Source organism: Leucopleurus acutus (assembly GCF_964270905.1).
Source record: "Leucopleurus acutus genome assembly, chromosome: 3".
NCBI classification, from domain to species: Eukaryota; Metazoa; Chordata; class Mammalia; order Artiodactyla; family Delphinidae; genus Leucopleurus; species Leucopleurus acutus.
In genome coordinates, this window is record NC_139145.1 from 92,800,969 (window position 1) to 92,819,077 (window position 18,109).

Genomic DNA, 18,109 nt, shown 5'->3' on the forward strand with positions numbered 1-18,109 from the left:
GGTGGATTTGTAGTGGTATCTCATTGTGGTTTTAATTTGCGTTTTTGTTGTCTAATGGTGTTGAACATCTTTCCATGTTTTTATTTGCTAACCATATCTTCTTTGATGAAGTGTCTGTTCACACCTTTTGCCCATTTTAAAAACTGGATTGTTTGTTTTCTTATTATTGAGCTTTGAGAATTCTTTATAAATTCTGGACCCAGGTTTTTCATTATATACGTGTACTGCAAATACTTTCTCCGGGCTGTGATTTCTCTATTTTCTTAAATTAAAACAGAAGTTTTAATTTTTTCTTTTATGGGGTTCTTTCTGTTTGTTATCTGAGAGTCATTGCCTAACCTAAGCTCACAAAAATTTTCTTTTTTGTTGTCTTCTAGAAGTTCTATAACTTTAGGTGTTACATTTATGTCTGTGACCATCGTGAATAATTTTAATTTCTTCATACGGTGCAAGGTATGAGTTGAGATTCATGTTTTTTCATATGGATGTTTAGTTAGTTGCTCCAGCATCATTTGTTGTAAATATTATTCTTTCTCCATTGAATTACCTTGGCACCTATGTCAAAAATCAGTAAACACCATTTCTGTGTGGCTATATTTCTGGACACTCTATTCTGTTCTGTAGATCGATGGCTGTCATTTTGCCAGTACCACACAGTTTTGATTACTATAACATTAAAGTAAGTCTTGAAACCAGGTAATGTAAAATTTTTCAACTATATTCTTGTTTTTCAAACTTGTTTTAGCTATTCTGAGTCCTTTGGTTTTCCATATCAATTTTAGAATCAGCTTGTCAGTTCCTACAAAAGAGCTTGTTGGGTTTCTGATTGCATTGCATTGATTCTATAGGTCAGTTTGTGGAGAACTGACATCTTAGTGAACTTACCCAGTTCTTTTCTCATTGTTAGGGTAGGAGTGACTTTTTTTTCCAGCTTTCTGCATTCTAGGCAGAAGTCTATATGGGAATTTTTAAATGCTGTTTCAGAAAGGAATAATTTACTTCCATTGTTGAGTATTATAATTTACCAGTCAATTTCAATCTGAATTAACCACTTGAAGTCTTTTTTCTTATCTGGAAAATGGGATATTGAATCACACTCACTGGGCTTCCTTTTGGTGCTATATTAATGTGTTCTTTAGTCAAGATCTAATTTTTCAGTGTGTGATGTGGTATATTTAAGTTTTCAAAAATCTGTTCATCTTTCCCTACTTCTTGAAGATTAAATGTATTTTAATATCCTTTGCTATATTATAATTGTGTGAAAGATGCAAAAGAATAGAAATAATGAAATAAACTAACTCTCCTGTTAATAATGATTGGTCTTTCAAATTAGAAAGCCTTATTTCCTGAACTTTTTGGAAGTTAGAAGTACACATCATCAAGAATGATGTGTATGTTTTAAGAAGTGTAAAAATTAATTTTACAAAGAGAAAATGAAATAAGAAACCTTTTTCTTCTGTGAAATTACCTCTTGCCTTTTTTCTTTATTTAGGAAGTGCTTAGAAAAGAGATATATGGAATTGACCTGATAGGTGCTTTTTGTTATACACTTAGAGAACTTAGTATTAGCATTGTCATCTGCCAGGTTTTTTTGATTCCAGTTAAAAGAATGTCGAAAACTTTTAGTTTGTACCTCTGAGCGACCTATAATTTATAAATATCAGTGTTATCAGTCTACAACCTTTTAACATCCAAAAATTTAACTTAATAAATCCAATTTGTATTCACTTGTTAAATGCCTTAACTCTGAATTGTCAAGCTGTGTGCCAAGGCTTCCTAGCGCATCATAGTGAATTCACAGGGTGCCATGAAACACTGTAAACTTTCAAAGGAAACACAGGTGTATTCAACATCTATCATATCCCTTGTGGACCACTAGTTCACAGTTTCAACATTAGGTCACACTACATTCCTTTTTTTTATATCTTTGCAAGACTGGATTTTGGATGTTTGTTGTGGTAATAATGCAGATACTGTACGAAAATCATTACGGAAGAAGAAATGAGGGTGGCAGTGTCTAATCTAATTCCAAGGTTTGAGAAATTGTACACTGACCAGAGGTGCAGGCATGCCATTAGTAAGTAACTGTAGTTACCTCAATGCTATAGACAATGTTTGTGTCCCCCCAAAATTCATGTGTTGAAATTCTAACCCCTAATGTGATGGTATTAGTAGGTGGCATCTTTGGTAGATGATTAGATCCTGAGGGTAGAACTCTCAAGAATGGGTTAAGTGTCTTTATAAGAGAGAGCTCAGAGAGCTCCTGAACCCCTTCTACCATGTGAGGACATAGGAAAGATGCCATTTATGAACCAGGAAGCAAGCTGTTACCAGACACCGAATCCACCAGATTGTTCTTGAACTTCCCAGCCTCTAGAATTATCAGAAACAAATGTTTGTTATTATTAAGCCACCTAGTCTATAATAAATTACCATAGCAGCCCATATGGACTAAGATACCCAGGAGAAGGGAAATGGGAGGGGTATGGTGGGAACTTAGAAGAGAGAGGTTTTTAAGTATAAGGGCAAGATATAGACATCACTGTGCTTTATGCAGACGTTCATGTTTTCCAATGGCCAATTTTTTTCTACCAGTTGCAATTACCCACATCCCTCTGTGTTTTAGTATGGTGTATCACATCGATTGATTTGCGTACATTGAAGAATCCTTGTATCCCCTGGGATAAACCTCTGTGTTTTAGGACCTGTACTTCCTTTGAGGTGTGAGAGTTTGGTCTTTTGCTCCTGCGGGCTTTTTAGAGGCCTGAAAAGGCTTCTCCCCTTTTCTTTTTAATGTCCTTCAGGAAATTTTGCAACCTTTACTGGTCTCTGAAATGGAGGTAACAAAGGATTTTACCTTTTTAAAATAAATTTCATCCTCCTACAGGTACCATGCTCCCAGTGGCTAGGCTGGGATGTTTTAACGTTTTCTTTTAGGTGATTTAGAACATTGGTGGTCCCAAAAGCCATTAAGGGAAAACAAGAATTTGGGGTCATTTATAATATATTATAAATTTTACAGAATATAGACCATAATGATTTAACGTAAACTAAGAAAGGACGGGTCCTTCTATCTCTTGGACTTGGAAGAGCTTGCGTCAGTCTATCCTAGAGATGAAAATAAGACAGAGAAAAATGATTTTTGCCTGTTTTTTGGTTGATTTTTTAAGAGTTAAGGAGAATTATTAATAATACAGAGCTAGAATGACAGGCCGGCAAATGGATAGGTAGACTGACAGTCTATATTCCATACTTAAAACCACACAAGTCTTCCTAAATTGAAAATTGATGAAGGGTGTAAGTTTGCCACAGAATCTTTTGGCAGAGGAAAGGCTGTAGATAGGATGACATGAAAATAAAGGCATCAAGGGGTCTGTTGTCACAGATTTCACAGTTAGTTTGAAAAGCACTGAGATTTAGAGCAACACGGAACTGGAAAACAACAGAAGTGTCTATAGGGCAAGGACTGAGTATACACAGGGTAAAACCTCTTGATGCCTTTACTGTTTCCGGTTAGGGGTATTATGACTATAAAACATCTATGAAAATTTTTATACATGTCTTCTGATACTCATATACTCATTTCACTAGGATATAAACTTAAAAATAGAATTGCCAAGTCCTTAGGGTAAACATGTTTAGCTTTAGAAGAAACTGTCCGTTTTCCAAGGTGGCTGTACCATTTTACACTTCCACAAACAGTGTATGAGAGTTTCGGTTACCTGTCCTCACAACCCCTGGTGTTGTCTCTGTTTTTAAATTTAGCCTTTTTAATAGTGTGTAGTTGTAAATCATTTTGGCTTTAATTTGCATTGCCCTAGGGGTAATGATGTTGAGCACATTTTCACTTGCTTATTAACCATTTGGATATTCACTTCTTTGAAATGTAAGATTCCCCCCCCCTTTTTTTTTTTTTTTTTGCGGTACGCGGGCCTCTCACTGTTGCGGCCTCTCCCTTGCGGAGCACAGGCTCCAGACGCGCAGGCTCAGCGGCCATGGCTCACGGGCCTAGCCCATGGCACGTGGGATCTTCCCAGATGGGACACGAAACCGTGTCCCCTGCATCGGCAGGCGGACTCTCAACCACTGCGCCACCAGGGAAGCCCCTCCCCATTTTTTTGTATTGAGTTTTATCCTTTTCTTCTTGATTTTGTAGTAGTTAATTATATATGCTGGGTATGAGTCTTTCGTGAGATATATATACATTAAAGATATCTTCTCCCAATCTGTGGATTACCCTTTCCCTTCTTAATGGTCTTTTGATGAACAAGTTTTGATTTTAATGAAATCCAATGTGTTATAATTTTTTTCTTTTATGAATAGTGCTTTTGTGTCCTGTTTAAGAAATCTTTGCTTATCCCAAGGTTTTGAAGATCTTCTTCTGTGTTTCCTTCCAGAAGTTTTATAGTTTACTTTTCACTTTTAGGTTTATGATTTGTCTGGAATTACTTTTGTTCATGATGTAGGTAGGTGGTCAATATTAATTTTTTTTTCTGATACAGATATCCAATTGCTTCAGCATCATTTATCGAAAAGACCATCTCTTCCCACATCGTATTGATGCCTTTGTTGTAAGTTAATTGACTGCATACATGTGGATTTAATTCTGGACTCCCTATTCTATTTCAGTGACCTGTTTGTCTATCCATAAGTATTGGCTTATGCCAGTACTTCACTGTCTGATTTACTGTAGTTTCATAGATGGTCTTAAAATCTGATCCATTCATTTTTGAGATGTTTTAGAAACTGTGATAAGGTACATTTGTTTGATTTAGGGGTACAACCATTTATTATAAAATGAAAAAAAGTTTATTTAATGGAAAGTGAATTAAACTTAGAATAAGCTAATTGTTTTATAGAGAAAATTGACCTGTTTTTTAGGTTATGATAGGAGAGAATTAGCTTTGCAGAACCTTTGCTTTTAAAATGGCTTACACTTAATGTTAACCTAAGGTTAAGGGATGTTAGAAATGTACTGATATCCCAAAGTTATGAAAAGATCGGAAAGATGGTTATTAAATGTGCAAAGTGCTGTATCATTGGGAAAGAGACTTAATAAGCTTTTTAAGCCATAGTTTATAAGCATGGTCTATTCTGCTTTGTTCTAACACTCTCTCTGCAGTAATATTTTCTTGTAGCCTTATCCCTGCATCTTCTAGTGGTCAGTAAACATCTATATTGTTTTTGGAAATTAAGAATTTTAAGCATTTGTATCAATTATAGTTCTAGCAGGAAACAGAAGATATACTCTGCTAGGATTTTAAAGAAAATTTAATGAAGTCCCTGTTTATAAACATATGATGGAAAGGGTCAAAGAAACCACGATGGCACCTGGAGACTAGCAACAGCAGAAAATAGCAACCACCTCTAGGGCTGAAGCAGCAAGAAGAAATTTTGTTACAGACTTCCAGTGAGAACTAGAGACACAGAAGATGGGCTTCCTGACAGGAGCTATGATTGTAGAGGGTTGCAGCTTAAACCAAGGAAGGAGCCGGGAAATAAATATCCTGACCTCTTTCTTCTGCCATCTGATTTGCCTGCTCGTATCTCCCATTGGACAAGTCCAACCAGAAAACTATAAATGCAGTCTGCAAGGGTCAGTCTTTCAGGGTACAGCAGCAGGGAGAGAAAGGCCAAACATGTATCTGGATCAGCGGGGATGGTGGAAAACAGAATAACCAGCGCAGAATAGTTCGTTTTGACTGAAAATATGAGGGAAAGGTTTTTTTTTTTTTGAATGTAGTAATGGTTTTCCATATGGCTTAGGTCTATAATAGAGAAGTTTTGTTTTGGCCAGATTTTTCTTTATAACATAGGGAAAGTACACACAGAACAAAAGTCATTTCTGTTCAAGAAAAATTAGCTTACATGTAGTTCAGAAGAGTGTATGAGATCTAGCATAGCTAAATATCTTCATTGCCATTTATCATTTGAACATTTCTAAAATGTATCTTTCTCATAAATGATTTGAGAATTTTTTGCATTTTGCAATGACCATGAATATATTTATAAGTAATATAAAATTACATTTTCCCTCTTATAAGCTGTCATTTGTTCAAATGTCACATAACAGAACTATCCTATGTAAGCAACATTTCAGTTGATGGTAATAGAGACTTTAAGCAAAACTTTTTGAAGTGTGCTTGTCATTTCCTTTTTTCCCAGTATGTGGAAATTTTTCAGTATTTCTTTTCACAGGGAAAGAGACGAGATAATGTGTCATGTTGTGTCTCAAAAATAGCATTTGAATATTTTAGTTCATCTACATCACACACTTTTCTGTACTACAATTATCTCTGACACAGATAATATTCCGGGAATGTTCAGTTCACATGTAAGCAGAAATATGACAGAAGGCTAAACTGAAATAGCAACTGAATTAGTTTATCATTTAAATTATATCTTTAAATACCTTTTACCTAGGTTCATGATGGTTCGTAGTGGAAAAAATGGTGACCTTCATCTTAAACAGATTGCATATTATAAACGAATTGGTGAATATCATCCAACTACACTGCCTAGTGAGAGAAGTGGCATAAGAAGAGCAGCAAAAAAATTTGCCTTCAAAGGTAAAATTAATGCCCCCAATTTTTAGTATAGAGTTTATATAGATGTTTCTCCATATATAATTCCTTGTGGAATCCTGAGAATTTCTGTAGTAATTGGTCGTTTCTTAACAATTACCACTTAAATTGATAATGCCATTCAGTCAAAAGCAAAATAAAACTCACATTGAAGCTAACTGAAGGCCAGTAAGCGTGAAAAGGGCATTTTAAATCATAGACAGAAAATGATACCATGAACAAAACAAAACACTTACCTAAATTAATGTCACCTGCTTTTGTCCTCAGGTGATTCCTACTCTAGTGGTACACTTGTAAGCATTCGTGTCACTCTCAGTGAAGAACTTATTTGATGCCTAATATGAAAATGTTGACAAAGTTAACTTATTTACTCTACTTATTTCTGTGGTTCCTCCCTCTCAGTGCCATTAAATAGTCTCAGGATCATATTTATTTTTGAACTCCTAATCCCCCTGAATGAATTAAATATTTGAAAGACAGCAGAATATTTATCTTGAAAGATTATGATAATTTTCCCCTCTTTCTCCTCCTCCTCCAAAGGGGAAGAGAAGTTTGGGATGAGATAAGCAAAGACGTACAATCACCAGATGACTAAATGAATGTTGGTACTATTAATGGGAATTTTGCCTGTAGGTACAGAATCAGGCTTTTCTCAAAGCAGGTCAAGAAAATTCTAAGATAATAAATAAATACCTGCTTATTTTTCCCTGTGTACACCCCTTCCAGTAACTCCCTTAAGCTTAAGAACAGGCATACCTATTACATCTTAGACTAAAGAGGATTCATTCATTCATTTATTTAATCATTTATGCAACAAATGTTTACTGAGTTCCTACTGTGTGCCAGTCACATTTTAGGCCTTGGGAACATGTTGATGAATAAGATAGATAACTCCTGCCCTTAAGTTGCTTACTTTCTTATTCAAGTAAGGAATGTTCTACTCAGCATGTGCTTAATTAAGCACACTAATAGCTTACTGGTGTATTTTGGAGTTTGAATAGCTACTCATCCACACTGGAGAATTAGCTATTCTCTTCCTGCCCTGATTACTTCCCAGCCGTAGGCTCTTTCCAGGTGTCTCCAAAGGAAAACAACTGCCCTGAGGATTAAGGTTTGCCCACTTTCTTGGCTTTATGAACCCTATTTCCTCCTACCCAAATCCTGAAAAACTTAAGAGAGGTGGTTGCTTACAAAAATACAGCTATGATGAAATGCTATTTTGGAAAATTCTATTCCAGAAGTTGCTTATCTGTACATAATTTATTTGCTAATTCCTGCCTTTTTTAGGAGGTGCCTGCTGCAAGTATTTTTCTAGTTTGATTACTCCCATAGAAAGATAATTTTATACTCCCATATTTATCATGTGCTTTGGTGAACAAGCTAGCCCTACTTGTGTTGATAGCTACAAAACTATAGCAGCTAGTTCTACATATCTATTAGTAAGTGTAACAGCTGAGGACCTTTCAGATTGTATGGTAGCATCATCACAAATATTCTATACACAAATATTCTATATTAGAGGGAAAAGGATTTAACAAAAAAAACCTCATGGTTTGAAGATAAGGCTATGATTATCTTAAAACTATATAGATATCTAAAAATTTCAATTATATCTTTTTGGTATTTTTTTATTTCAGAAAAAAAGCTGTTTTATGTCGGAAAAGACAGAAAACAAAATCGTTTGGTAATTGTTTCAGAAGAAGAAAAAAAGAAAGTCCTAAGAGAATGCCATGAAAATGACACTGGAGCCCATCATGGCATATCCAGAACTCTTACTCTAGTGGAATCCAGCTACTATTGGACTTCTGTGACCAATGATGTCAAACAGTGGGTATGGCTTATGTATTTAGAATATTTTGAATAATGTCTTTGTAGTATATATCCAAAATTCATGTTTGCTCCAGATTAACTCTAGATATCACTTCTCATTAGGTACTTTTTGTCTGGGTAGTTTTTCTGCAAAACATTTAAAGGGAGTTTTATTTCCCTTCAAAAATCTTCTTTAAAATCACTGAAATATAATTTGAACTAGAACAAAGCATTAAATATTTGAAAATACTCTGTTTAGATAGATTATCTAGAACCAGATTTTCATCATTGAACTATCTTGTGTAGGCAGAATTTAAATGAGGCTGAAATTTCTTTGACCAAAAATTAATCATTACCTCTTTGATGGCAGTCATACAATCTTTTCTTGAGAGGAGAATATGTTCATTATAAGTCAGGCCCCATGTGTGTCTCCTCTTTTGTCCCTATATTGTCTTGACATAGAAAATGTCAAATATGGCAGAAACACCAAACCAACTAATTGCAAAATCAAGTTGTGAAGATAATGAAATTAGTCTGAGTTTTGTAACTTTATAACCCATTAGGACCTCAACTTCTTCTAATAGAAAATTCACCTAGGAGTTCTGGGATTCTTGCTGCTAGGTCAGTTGATCCCTACTCTTTCTAGTGTGCTCCATATAGCAAATGATAGAAATTCCTTAGTATGTATGTGAGAACCCGTTAATAATCGTAATAGTGCATTAAAAAGACTGTCATTTCAGGCATAAAGAATTAACCAACATTTAATTTAACTAAGTATCATTTGTGAGTCTGTGCAGGTATTCCAAAGACCTCAGTTTTTGTATTTGCCTTTAGAACCTGCCACACATTCCTTTACATTCAATGAAATCTTTGTCACATCTTTATCATTTGAAAAATGATTTTGGGAAATAAGGTTATTTGTGATGAGAATTAGTTTAAGTTAGAAAAGCTAGAAAATAAAAATTTTGATCAAAAGTAACTATAATGCAAAAAGACTGGTTTAAAAATTTTGTTCAGGACTTGGTTTGAAAGTAGTTTCCAAAGTGTAATTCCAGAAATATGTTGAACAATGGCACCATCCATATGTTGATCAATTGATCTCATCTCACACAAATGAAAGCTGCATGACAGCATGGGCTTTGTTTTTGTTCATTCTCTTTTTCCAGGACCTAGTGGAATTTCTGGCATCTATAAATATTGTTTGAATAAAGTTATATTTTAATGAATATTATTGCATACACGAATGAATGAACTCAGTAGAGTGATAACTTTAAAAGAAAAAATTTTTTTGCTTATAGAAATTATATACTCACATACTGATTTAAAATTATAGCAAACATGTTTTAAGATCTATTCATTTAATAAATATTTATTGATTGTAAACCAGAATTATGTTCCATGTGAATAAAAACCCTTAAGGCAGTCATTGAATAGTAGTAGCAAGTAATATTTGCTTATATTCTGAATAGGTTTTATTTTATTATGAGAATAGTCCAAAAGTTTCTCCTTCAAAACACAAAGTACCTATCAACCATTTCAAAGTTCAGATTTATAAGACTGCTTTTATTATATTGACTATATTAACATTTGTATACCTTTTCTTTATTGTATGCCTGTTTTATAGGTATATGCTTGTCAGCATTGCCAAGTGGCAAAAAATACGGTTATTCTAGCACCTAAACAGCACCTTCTCAAAGTGGAGAATCCATGGAGTATAGTTACTGTTGATCTGATGGGCCCTTTTCATACAAGCAGCAGAAGTCATGTATATGCTATAATCATGACAGATTTGTTCACAAAATGGGTTGTGATTTTGCCTCTTTGTGATGTTTCAGCATCAGAAATTTCTAAAGCTATTATCAATATATTTTTCTTATATGGACCTCCTCAGAAAATAATAATGGACCAAAGAGATGAGTTCATTCATCAGGTAAGACAAACTAGTTAGATCTAGGAGCATATTTTACTCACCTTTCAGTGAGCAGCACAACTTATATGGTACTTAATAAGTTTAGAAAATTCCTACAGATATAGAGGTTTAATACTGTATAGTACAAAGGTAGTTGGACTGGAAATTAAGGATTTTAATAGTTACTATGCCACTAACTAATTGTAAACCTGTCTTTAGTTTTCTTGAAAGTAAAATGAGGAGGTTGGACCAAAGAGTCTTTTTTTGCTTCTAGCTTAAAAATTCTGTGATTGATATGTAGAGGGAGAATTGACTAAATGGAGAAATACAGTCATGCTTGTGAATGAGAATATTCAATATTGAAAGATACCAATTTTTCCCGAATCAAAATTAATTTATATGTTAATGTATTTCTAATCAGCATTAAAAAGGAGGAGCATTTTCCCTTGCCCTGGCCTTTATCCGCATTAAAGTTAACCTAAAAGAATAAGTGGACAGGAATACATACAAAAATTCTAAAAAAGGAATATAACTACTATACTTAAGGCATATTATTAAATTTTTATAATTGACAGGGTACTGGTGTAAGAAAATAACCAGACTGTCTAGGTTCACGGCACCTTTGATATCTCAGTCCAAAAGAAATACCTAAAATGATACTTACCAAATAGTTAGGGCTTGTGCCATGGGGTCCCTAAGGTTATCTCCAGGTTTTATAATTCACTAGGAGGACTCAGCAGATGGTCATACTATGGCTAAAGTTTATTATAACTAAAGGATACAAAGCAAAATCAGCAGACAAAAGGCTCATGGAGATAAGTCCAGGGGAAACTAGGAACAAGCTTCTAAGACATCCTCTCCCAGTGTAATCACACAGGACATGCTCAGTTCTCCCAGCAGAGTTATAGCAACCCATGTAAATTGTCGTCTACCAGGGAGGCTCACTAGAGACTCAGTGCCTAGGATTTTTACTGGGAGCTGATCACATAAGCACCAAAAATTCTAGATTCTAGATTCTCAAAAGAAAGAAGGTGTTCAGCATAACAGCATAATCAGTTAGGGAATGGTGGAAACCCGCACGAAATCCAAGGTCCTAGACACCAGCCAAGGGCCAACTTTGTAAGCAGGACTTTCACAGGATAGCAGCCTTAGTTCTGCTATGTTAACTCTTTTTCTGCACAGGTCCAAACAACTTAGTATTCATATCCTAACCACTTAGCCATTTAAAAAAATAGTAGTCATAAATTGAAAGAAGTAATGTTTTCATTTCATTCTTTTCATTTCATTTCATTTTCATTTCATTCTTAAATAACCACAGTTAGTTACTAATGGGATGTGTATACCTGTTTACCACTGCTAAGCTTTTCAAACTTTGGAATCAGTTTGGACACTGCCATCCTCATTTCCTGTTTTGCATTGATTTTTATACAGTCATTGCTTTTTATCATAGCACCTGTCAAAAAACAGTTCTGTAAAGATACAACATCATCAAAAGGAATGTAGTCTGATCTAATGTTGAAACCATAAACTACCTTAAGCTAGTAGTTTTCAAGGTGTCCAACAGATGTTAAGGAGGCCCTTTGGCACAGAGTTTAGTAACCATGTTTAAAATGATAGAGCTGGTATCATAAATGAGTGGAGTTAGGGAAGGATTATTTAATAAATTTAATTTAATTAACAGCATAGATAACAATTTTCTTTTCTAGTTATTTCTATAATATGATTTTAGAATTACTGCACACCAAAATTGTTTTCAGGTAAATTAAAAATTTTGTTTTTTTTAATTGAAACAAAAAAATACAATTGACTTTTTTTTTTTTTTCAATCTCTAGAGACTGAGTTAACTTTCCAAGCTTAGGGAATAGTGGCATAAATTTAAATGGAAAAATCACCAACTTTGGCTGTTTAAAAATTAGAAATTTATATGTGGTAAAATCACCAAAACGTACAGGCCAAGAAATAGGCCAAAAAAATAAAGCACATTCATGCAGGAAAGGGCTAATGCCTTTATTATAAAAGATTCAAACAAATTAAAAAATTTAGTCAATGGCAGAAACGTAATTCACAAGAGGGAATAAAAATAATAAATATGGAAAAATGTTCAAACCCAATAGTAATGAGTAATGTAAGTTAAGACCATTTTTTGTTTATCTAAATCAAGAAAAATAGTAGTAATACCAAAAATACCAAATAGACTACAGATAAAATAATATAGCCTTACATTACAGGTAGTATAGCAACTTGAAACTAACTCTTGTAAAGCAGTCTGCCAAAGGTCCAGTAAGAGCCATATATATATATATATATATATATATATATATATCTTGGTGAACGATCCTATTTCTAAGAATTCTAAGGCGATTATCCAAAGTATAGAAAAATAGCTCTTTTACGATATTATTTACCACAATGCTATGTATATTAACGAGAAACAGGAAATGACCTAAATATCCAAATAAAGTGTTTCAGAAAAACATCAAGCCACATGATGAAATATTTTGTAGTCATTAAAAATGTTTACAAGAAAAGGAAATAACATGGACACTGATTAAAACATGTTCAGTTAAAACTCTGGGTAAAAGATTTTATTACATACATTATGTATACATATTTTACACAGATAGCTATGTAAAAAATAGATGTAAAGAAACTAAAATAAAAATTTATATGGTTAACCATGGAGTTTTTAAGAGTAATGAGATTATAGGTTTTTTCCCTTAACTTTTCAGTTTATATGTTATCATTATGTTGTTTTTATAACTATTAGTGATTAAAATATACATAATCATCTGTTGTTTTGTGATATAAATTACTAGTGCTTAGCAATAACTAGTTCTCGTAGCCTTCCAAACATAGACGACTGTCCTAGCCTCTTTCAGGTGGGCAAGCCCAAGTAACACATCTGGGCAAAGAAGTTGAATGGATGAATGTGTGCCCCTTTCAGCCTGAGGTATTGAAAACTTCATCCTCAATTCTTCCTTCTCCCAGTCTTATTCTGTCTCTGGAGAATTAACTGCATATTTCAGATATTACCCTAAAGGGTAGTGGATTTTCTCTCATCCAGGATTTCTGAGGCACCTAGGTGCTTTGGAGAGACACCCTGACCTGCAGCTGACCTTGTCTGAGCAAGTAGTAAAATTTTTGAGTTAAACCACTGAGCCTTGAATGTGTTTTGTAACTGCAGTATAATATTGCCTACCTTGACTGACATAGCAGTGGTCTGCAAAATGAGGTGTGCAAGACAATCTAGTTTGTAGGATGACAATATTAGAACTTTTGTTTATAATTTTTATCTAATAAATAAGAAAGAAATGAAGCTTTTACTAATAATATATAGAGATTCATAATAGCATCCTGAATCAACAAAGCAGATGATTATGTGTCGCACATAGTACGGGAAGGTATCTTGGGAAAAAAGTGAGAATCTGCAACATGTGGGAGTCCATAGTGGTTCCCTCACTCATTCTTTTGCTTTAGCAGCAGTAATTAAATTTATGGATATTGTCCAGTTTTTGCCAAACTACCCTTCATAGAATAACTAGGTGGCTTAATTTTCTTGCAGTGAAACAAGATCATACGAATAATAATGCAATCACCTTTCAACCACAGGAAAATGATAGAGCTGACACAAGTAACTTCTAGTACTAGCTCTTTCACAGATACATTAACGATATAAAAATAAATGTGGACTAATCAGATCTGATAGGAAATTGGCCACCAAAACTCAAAATTATCAAGAAATCTATTTGAAATATTGTCTTACTTTCCCCTTTATTAATGAAAAGCCTCATCCTAAATGCATACAGTACTTCAAGATACTAGGTAATGACAATATGAAACCATTATGAATCACCAGCAGTCTTTCCAGTCATGTTTAAAGTCATATGATGTATACATTGTTGGTACTATGTATAAAATAGACAGCTGATGGGAACATACTGTGTAGCACAGGGAACTCTACCTAATGCACTGTGATAACCTATATGGGAGGGAAGTCCAATAGAGAGGGGATATCTGTATGTGTATGGCTGATTCATTTTGTTGTGCAGTGGAGGCTAACACAACATTGTAAAGCAACCATACTCCAATAAAAATTAATTTTAAAAATAAAAAAATAGTCGTATGATAATCCAAGACTTTGAAAATTTTACCAAAAGTAACAATAAATGTTTATAAGCCTCTTTTATGAGGTTTAACAAAAAAACTAAAAATCACATGTGATTAAGAAAATTTGTTCTTTTTGCTGTGATTTATATGGCTTAAATATTATACAGCAGGCATAATCGTGACAAAATAAAATGGTTTTTTTTGTCAGCATATACTGACATAGGAAACACTGCTAAAGTATTGAAATAAGATTTAGAACATTATACACAATGTGGGAGGTTTATTATAAAGTTGATGAAAGTACAGATGTTTCTAACATATCTCAGCTTAGAGCATTTGAGTATTTGCTAAATTGTTTCAATAAAATACACAAAGACCTTTTTATAAACCTGTGAAGAAAAGAGAATTAACATTTGTAAAGGAAAAATTATTTCTTTAATTTTAAAAATGTGTCTTATGGAAAACTAAAATTGTGACCACTAATGGAATGTCTGGTTTGATGGGGAGAAAAAAAGGCTCTTGGGGTAAGGATATCTAGGTAGCATCTCACAAATGGATTCACTGGATCAGTTCTAGGCAACCTCTTCAAGTTGAAGCCTTTTCCAAAAGTCAGTCATTTTTAAAACCATTAATTATGACCTCAGATTGAGGCTGACCCAAATAATACCTATTTTCTGGGATTTCTTTTAGATTACTTTTGACTTAAAAGGAGGTGGCCTAACATATATACAATGGAATATTACTCAGCCATAAAAAGAAACAAAATTGAGTTATTTGTAGTAAGGTGGATGGACCTAGAGTCTCTCATACAGAGTGAAGTCAGAAAGAAAAACATACCGTATGCTAACACATATATATGGAATCTAAAAAAAAAATGGTTATGAAGAACCTAGGGAAAGGACAGGAATAATGACACTGATGTAGAGAATGGACTTGAGGTCATGGGGAGGGGGAAGGGTAAGCTTGGACGAAGTGAGAGAGTGGCACAGACTAATATATACTACCAAATGTGAAATAGATAGCTAGTGGGAAGCAGCCACAAAGCACAGGGAGAACAGCTCGGGGCTTTGTGACCACCTAGAGGGGTGGGATAGGGAGGGTGAGAGGGAGACGCAAGAGGGAGGAGATACGGGATATATGTATATGTATAGCTGATTCACTTTGTTATAAAGCAGAAACTAACACACCATTGTAAAGCAGTTATACTCCAATAAAGATGTTAAAAAAAAAAAAAGGTGGCCTTCGTTAGTACATATATTAGGTAGGAATTGTATTCCACTGCGAGTAACAGAGAACCCTTCTCTTCCCTCCAATATATAAACTCCAATAGGAGTTTATTTTATACTTAGGGAAAAGAAAGCCAGGTGCTCCAGGGTTGGAAGGGTAACTCTGAATGTCATTGGGAACCCATGCTTCTAGCATTCTGTTCCACCATCTTTGAGATGTGACTCTCAATCTTATGCTTACAATATGGCATGCCACAAATTCTACATTTCTGGCAGAAAGAAGGGGGAGGTTAATGGGCAAAAAAAGCTAGAACTAGCTGAGTCTGCCCAACAACTTTCACTTAAATCTTTTTGGCCAGAACTATATCACTACCCCACTACTATATCACTACTATCTGACTACCCCAACTAAAAATAATAAGAAAAAATAGTTTGAGGTGTAAATAAGGTAGGAAAAATAAGTTAACAGGCTTATTCTTAGAAGTTTTCTAAACTCATTTTGACTTATTAGGCCCTGCCCATAATAAATATAACAACAAAAATAATAGTAACATTAAGAGTTATAAAGTGCTTACTACTTGCCAAGCACTGTTTTAAGTGCCTTATAAACATTTATTCATTTAATCCTCAAGAGAGTCGTGGGTAGGATTTTCCTCATTTTACAGATGAAGAAACTGAGTACACAGAGGTTTGGTGATTTGGCCAAGGTCATGTAGCTGTCAAGTGGCTTATGTTAACTGTGTTTGAGAAACTGTCTACTGAATTAAAATGTTATCTGAACTCAGAGTTAGTGTTAAATTCTGTTCTTCCATTTCCTTGCTGTATGTGTGTGTCTGGCAAGGCACTTAACCTCCCAGAGCTTCAGCTGCTTATCTTTAAAATGGGGTTAATATCTCATAAGATTTTTGTCATTTATAATGACTGTAATGTAGAGCATCAGCACATAGTAAGGACTCAATAAATGGTAGTTACTCTTTTAAACAAAATATGTATGTTTTCATAAAGACTGGCTATGGTCAAGGAAAAGGCAAGATTCAAATTCTTTTGCAACCTTTCAATCCAGGGAAAAATAAAATACAGATTTTAAAATCAGCTTTGTTTTTTATATGTTTTTCAGATCAATGTAGAACTGTGTGAATTGTTTGGTACAAAGCAAATTGTAATTTCTCATGCCTCCCAAACTATTAATCCAACTGTAAGTACACCTAGCACAATCAAAACATTTCTTTCCAAACACTGTGCTGACTACCCAAACAACTGGGATGATCACCTAGCAGCTGTTTCGTTTGCCTTCAATGTTACTCACTCGGTATGTACCTTTTTATAATCTGTACTTGTGAATTATGACTATTTCTTGGCTACATAAATGTTTTATTACAAATTGTTGTTTATTTTTCTTAATAGGAACCTACAAAAAATACACCGTATTTTCAAATGTTTAATAGAAATCTTTACATGCCTGAGACTTCAGATATTCTTCGTGAAGTGGATGGTAATAATACAAGTATGTTTGCCAGAATTCTAGGTGCAATTAAAGAAGCTGATAAAGTAATGGAGAATAAGACAACTTCAGCGGGCCAGGTGATTCTATCTAATAGAAAAAAACTCTATAATCTAAAAATCTATAAAGTGATTTTTTTTTTAAATTTCAGCATACACTCACATACCTATGATATACCCTAAAACCAATTTTTTTCCATTGAATTCTGCATGTTTTGATTAAACAGTATGTTTATTAGCTATGAAATTCTGAGAGACATTACTAGGAAAACTATGTGTTTTGGAATCAAGGTAGAGCTGAATTCAAATCCCTGGTTTTGCTTTCTAGTTGTTTAACTTGGGCATGTTACTTTATCTCATATTACTTTATTTTCTTTATAAAGTTGAGGTAATAATACTGACTTTGAAATATTGTTTTAAAAAATTAAGTGGGATTCTTGCCTAGCTTTCAGTAGCATCTCAATAAATAATCTTTTTATTATAATATTATCTGTATATACCTTCAAGAAACTCTAGCTCTTTCATCCCTTTGTTCTTTTTTTTTGTTTTTACACTTGCAGATGGAGAACAACAGTTTTGATGAACTAAATAAAAGCAAAATCATTGTTAAAAAGAAACCAAAGCAATTAAATCCATTTCAACTAAAAGTGGGTCATGAAGTTTTAAGACAAAGGAAAAACTGGTGGAAGGATGGTCGTTTCCAATCTGAATGGGTTGGTCCTTGTGTCATAGACTATATTACAGAAAATGGATGTGCTGTTCTGAGAGACAACACTGGGACAAGACTTAAAAGACCCATCAAAATGTCCCACCTCAAGCCCTATGTAAGAGAATCCAGTGAACAAGGTAAATATCTGTCACTTCTCTACATTTTTACTTTCTTTGAATGAAGAGAGAAGTTAAAAATATAAGAAATCTCCCCCGCCCCACACCCCTACTTTGGTTAGTTTTTCTTTTCCCTTCTCATTTTTATA

At 34.1% G+C, this 18,109-nt stretch overlaps 1 protein-coding gene across 1 annotated transcript in view; it reads left to right on the forward strand.

Annotated features, from left to right (window-relative positions):
• GIN1 (gypsy retrotransposon integrase 1) overlaps positions 1-18,109 on the forward strand; it is a 28,572-nt gene that overhangs the window by 3,052 nt on the left and 7,411 nt on the right. Inside the window, exons 2-8 of the mRNA XM_082836223.1 lie at positions 4,503-4,571; positions 6,424-6,569; positions 8,222-8,415; positions 10,018-10,323; positions 16,753-16,944; positions 17,040-17,216; positions 17,696-17,981. Of these exons, the coding sequence (XP_082692349.1) occupies positions 4,561-4,571; positions 6,424-6,569; positions 8,222-8,415; positions 10,018-10,323; positions 16,753-16,944; positions 17,040-17,216; positions 17,696-17,981 (1,312 nt within the window). The 5' untranslated portion in view covers positions 4,503-4,560. The remainder of the gene's footprint in view (positions 1-4,502; positions 4,572-6,423; positions 6,570-8,221; positions 8,416-10,017; positions 10,324-16,752; positions 16,945-17,039; positions 17,217-17,695; positions 17,982-18,109) is intronic.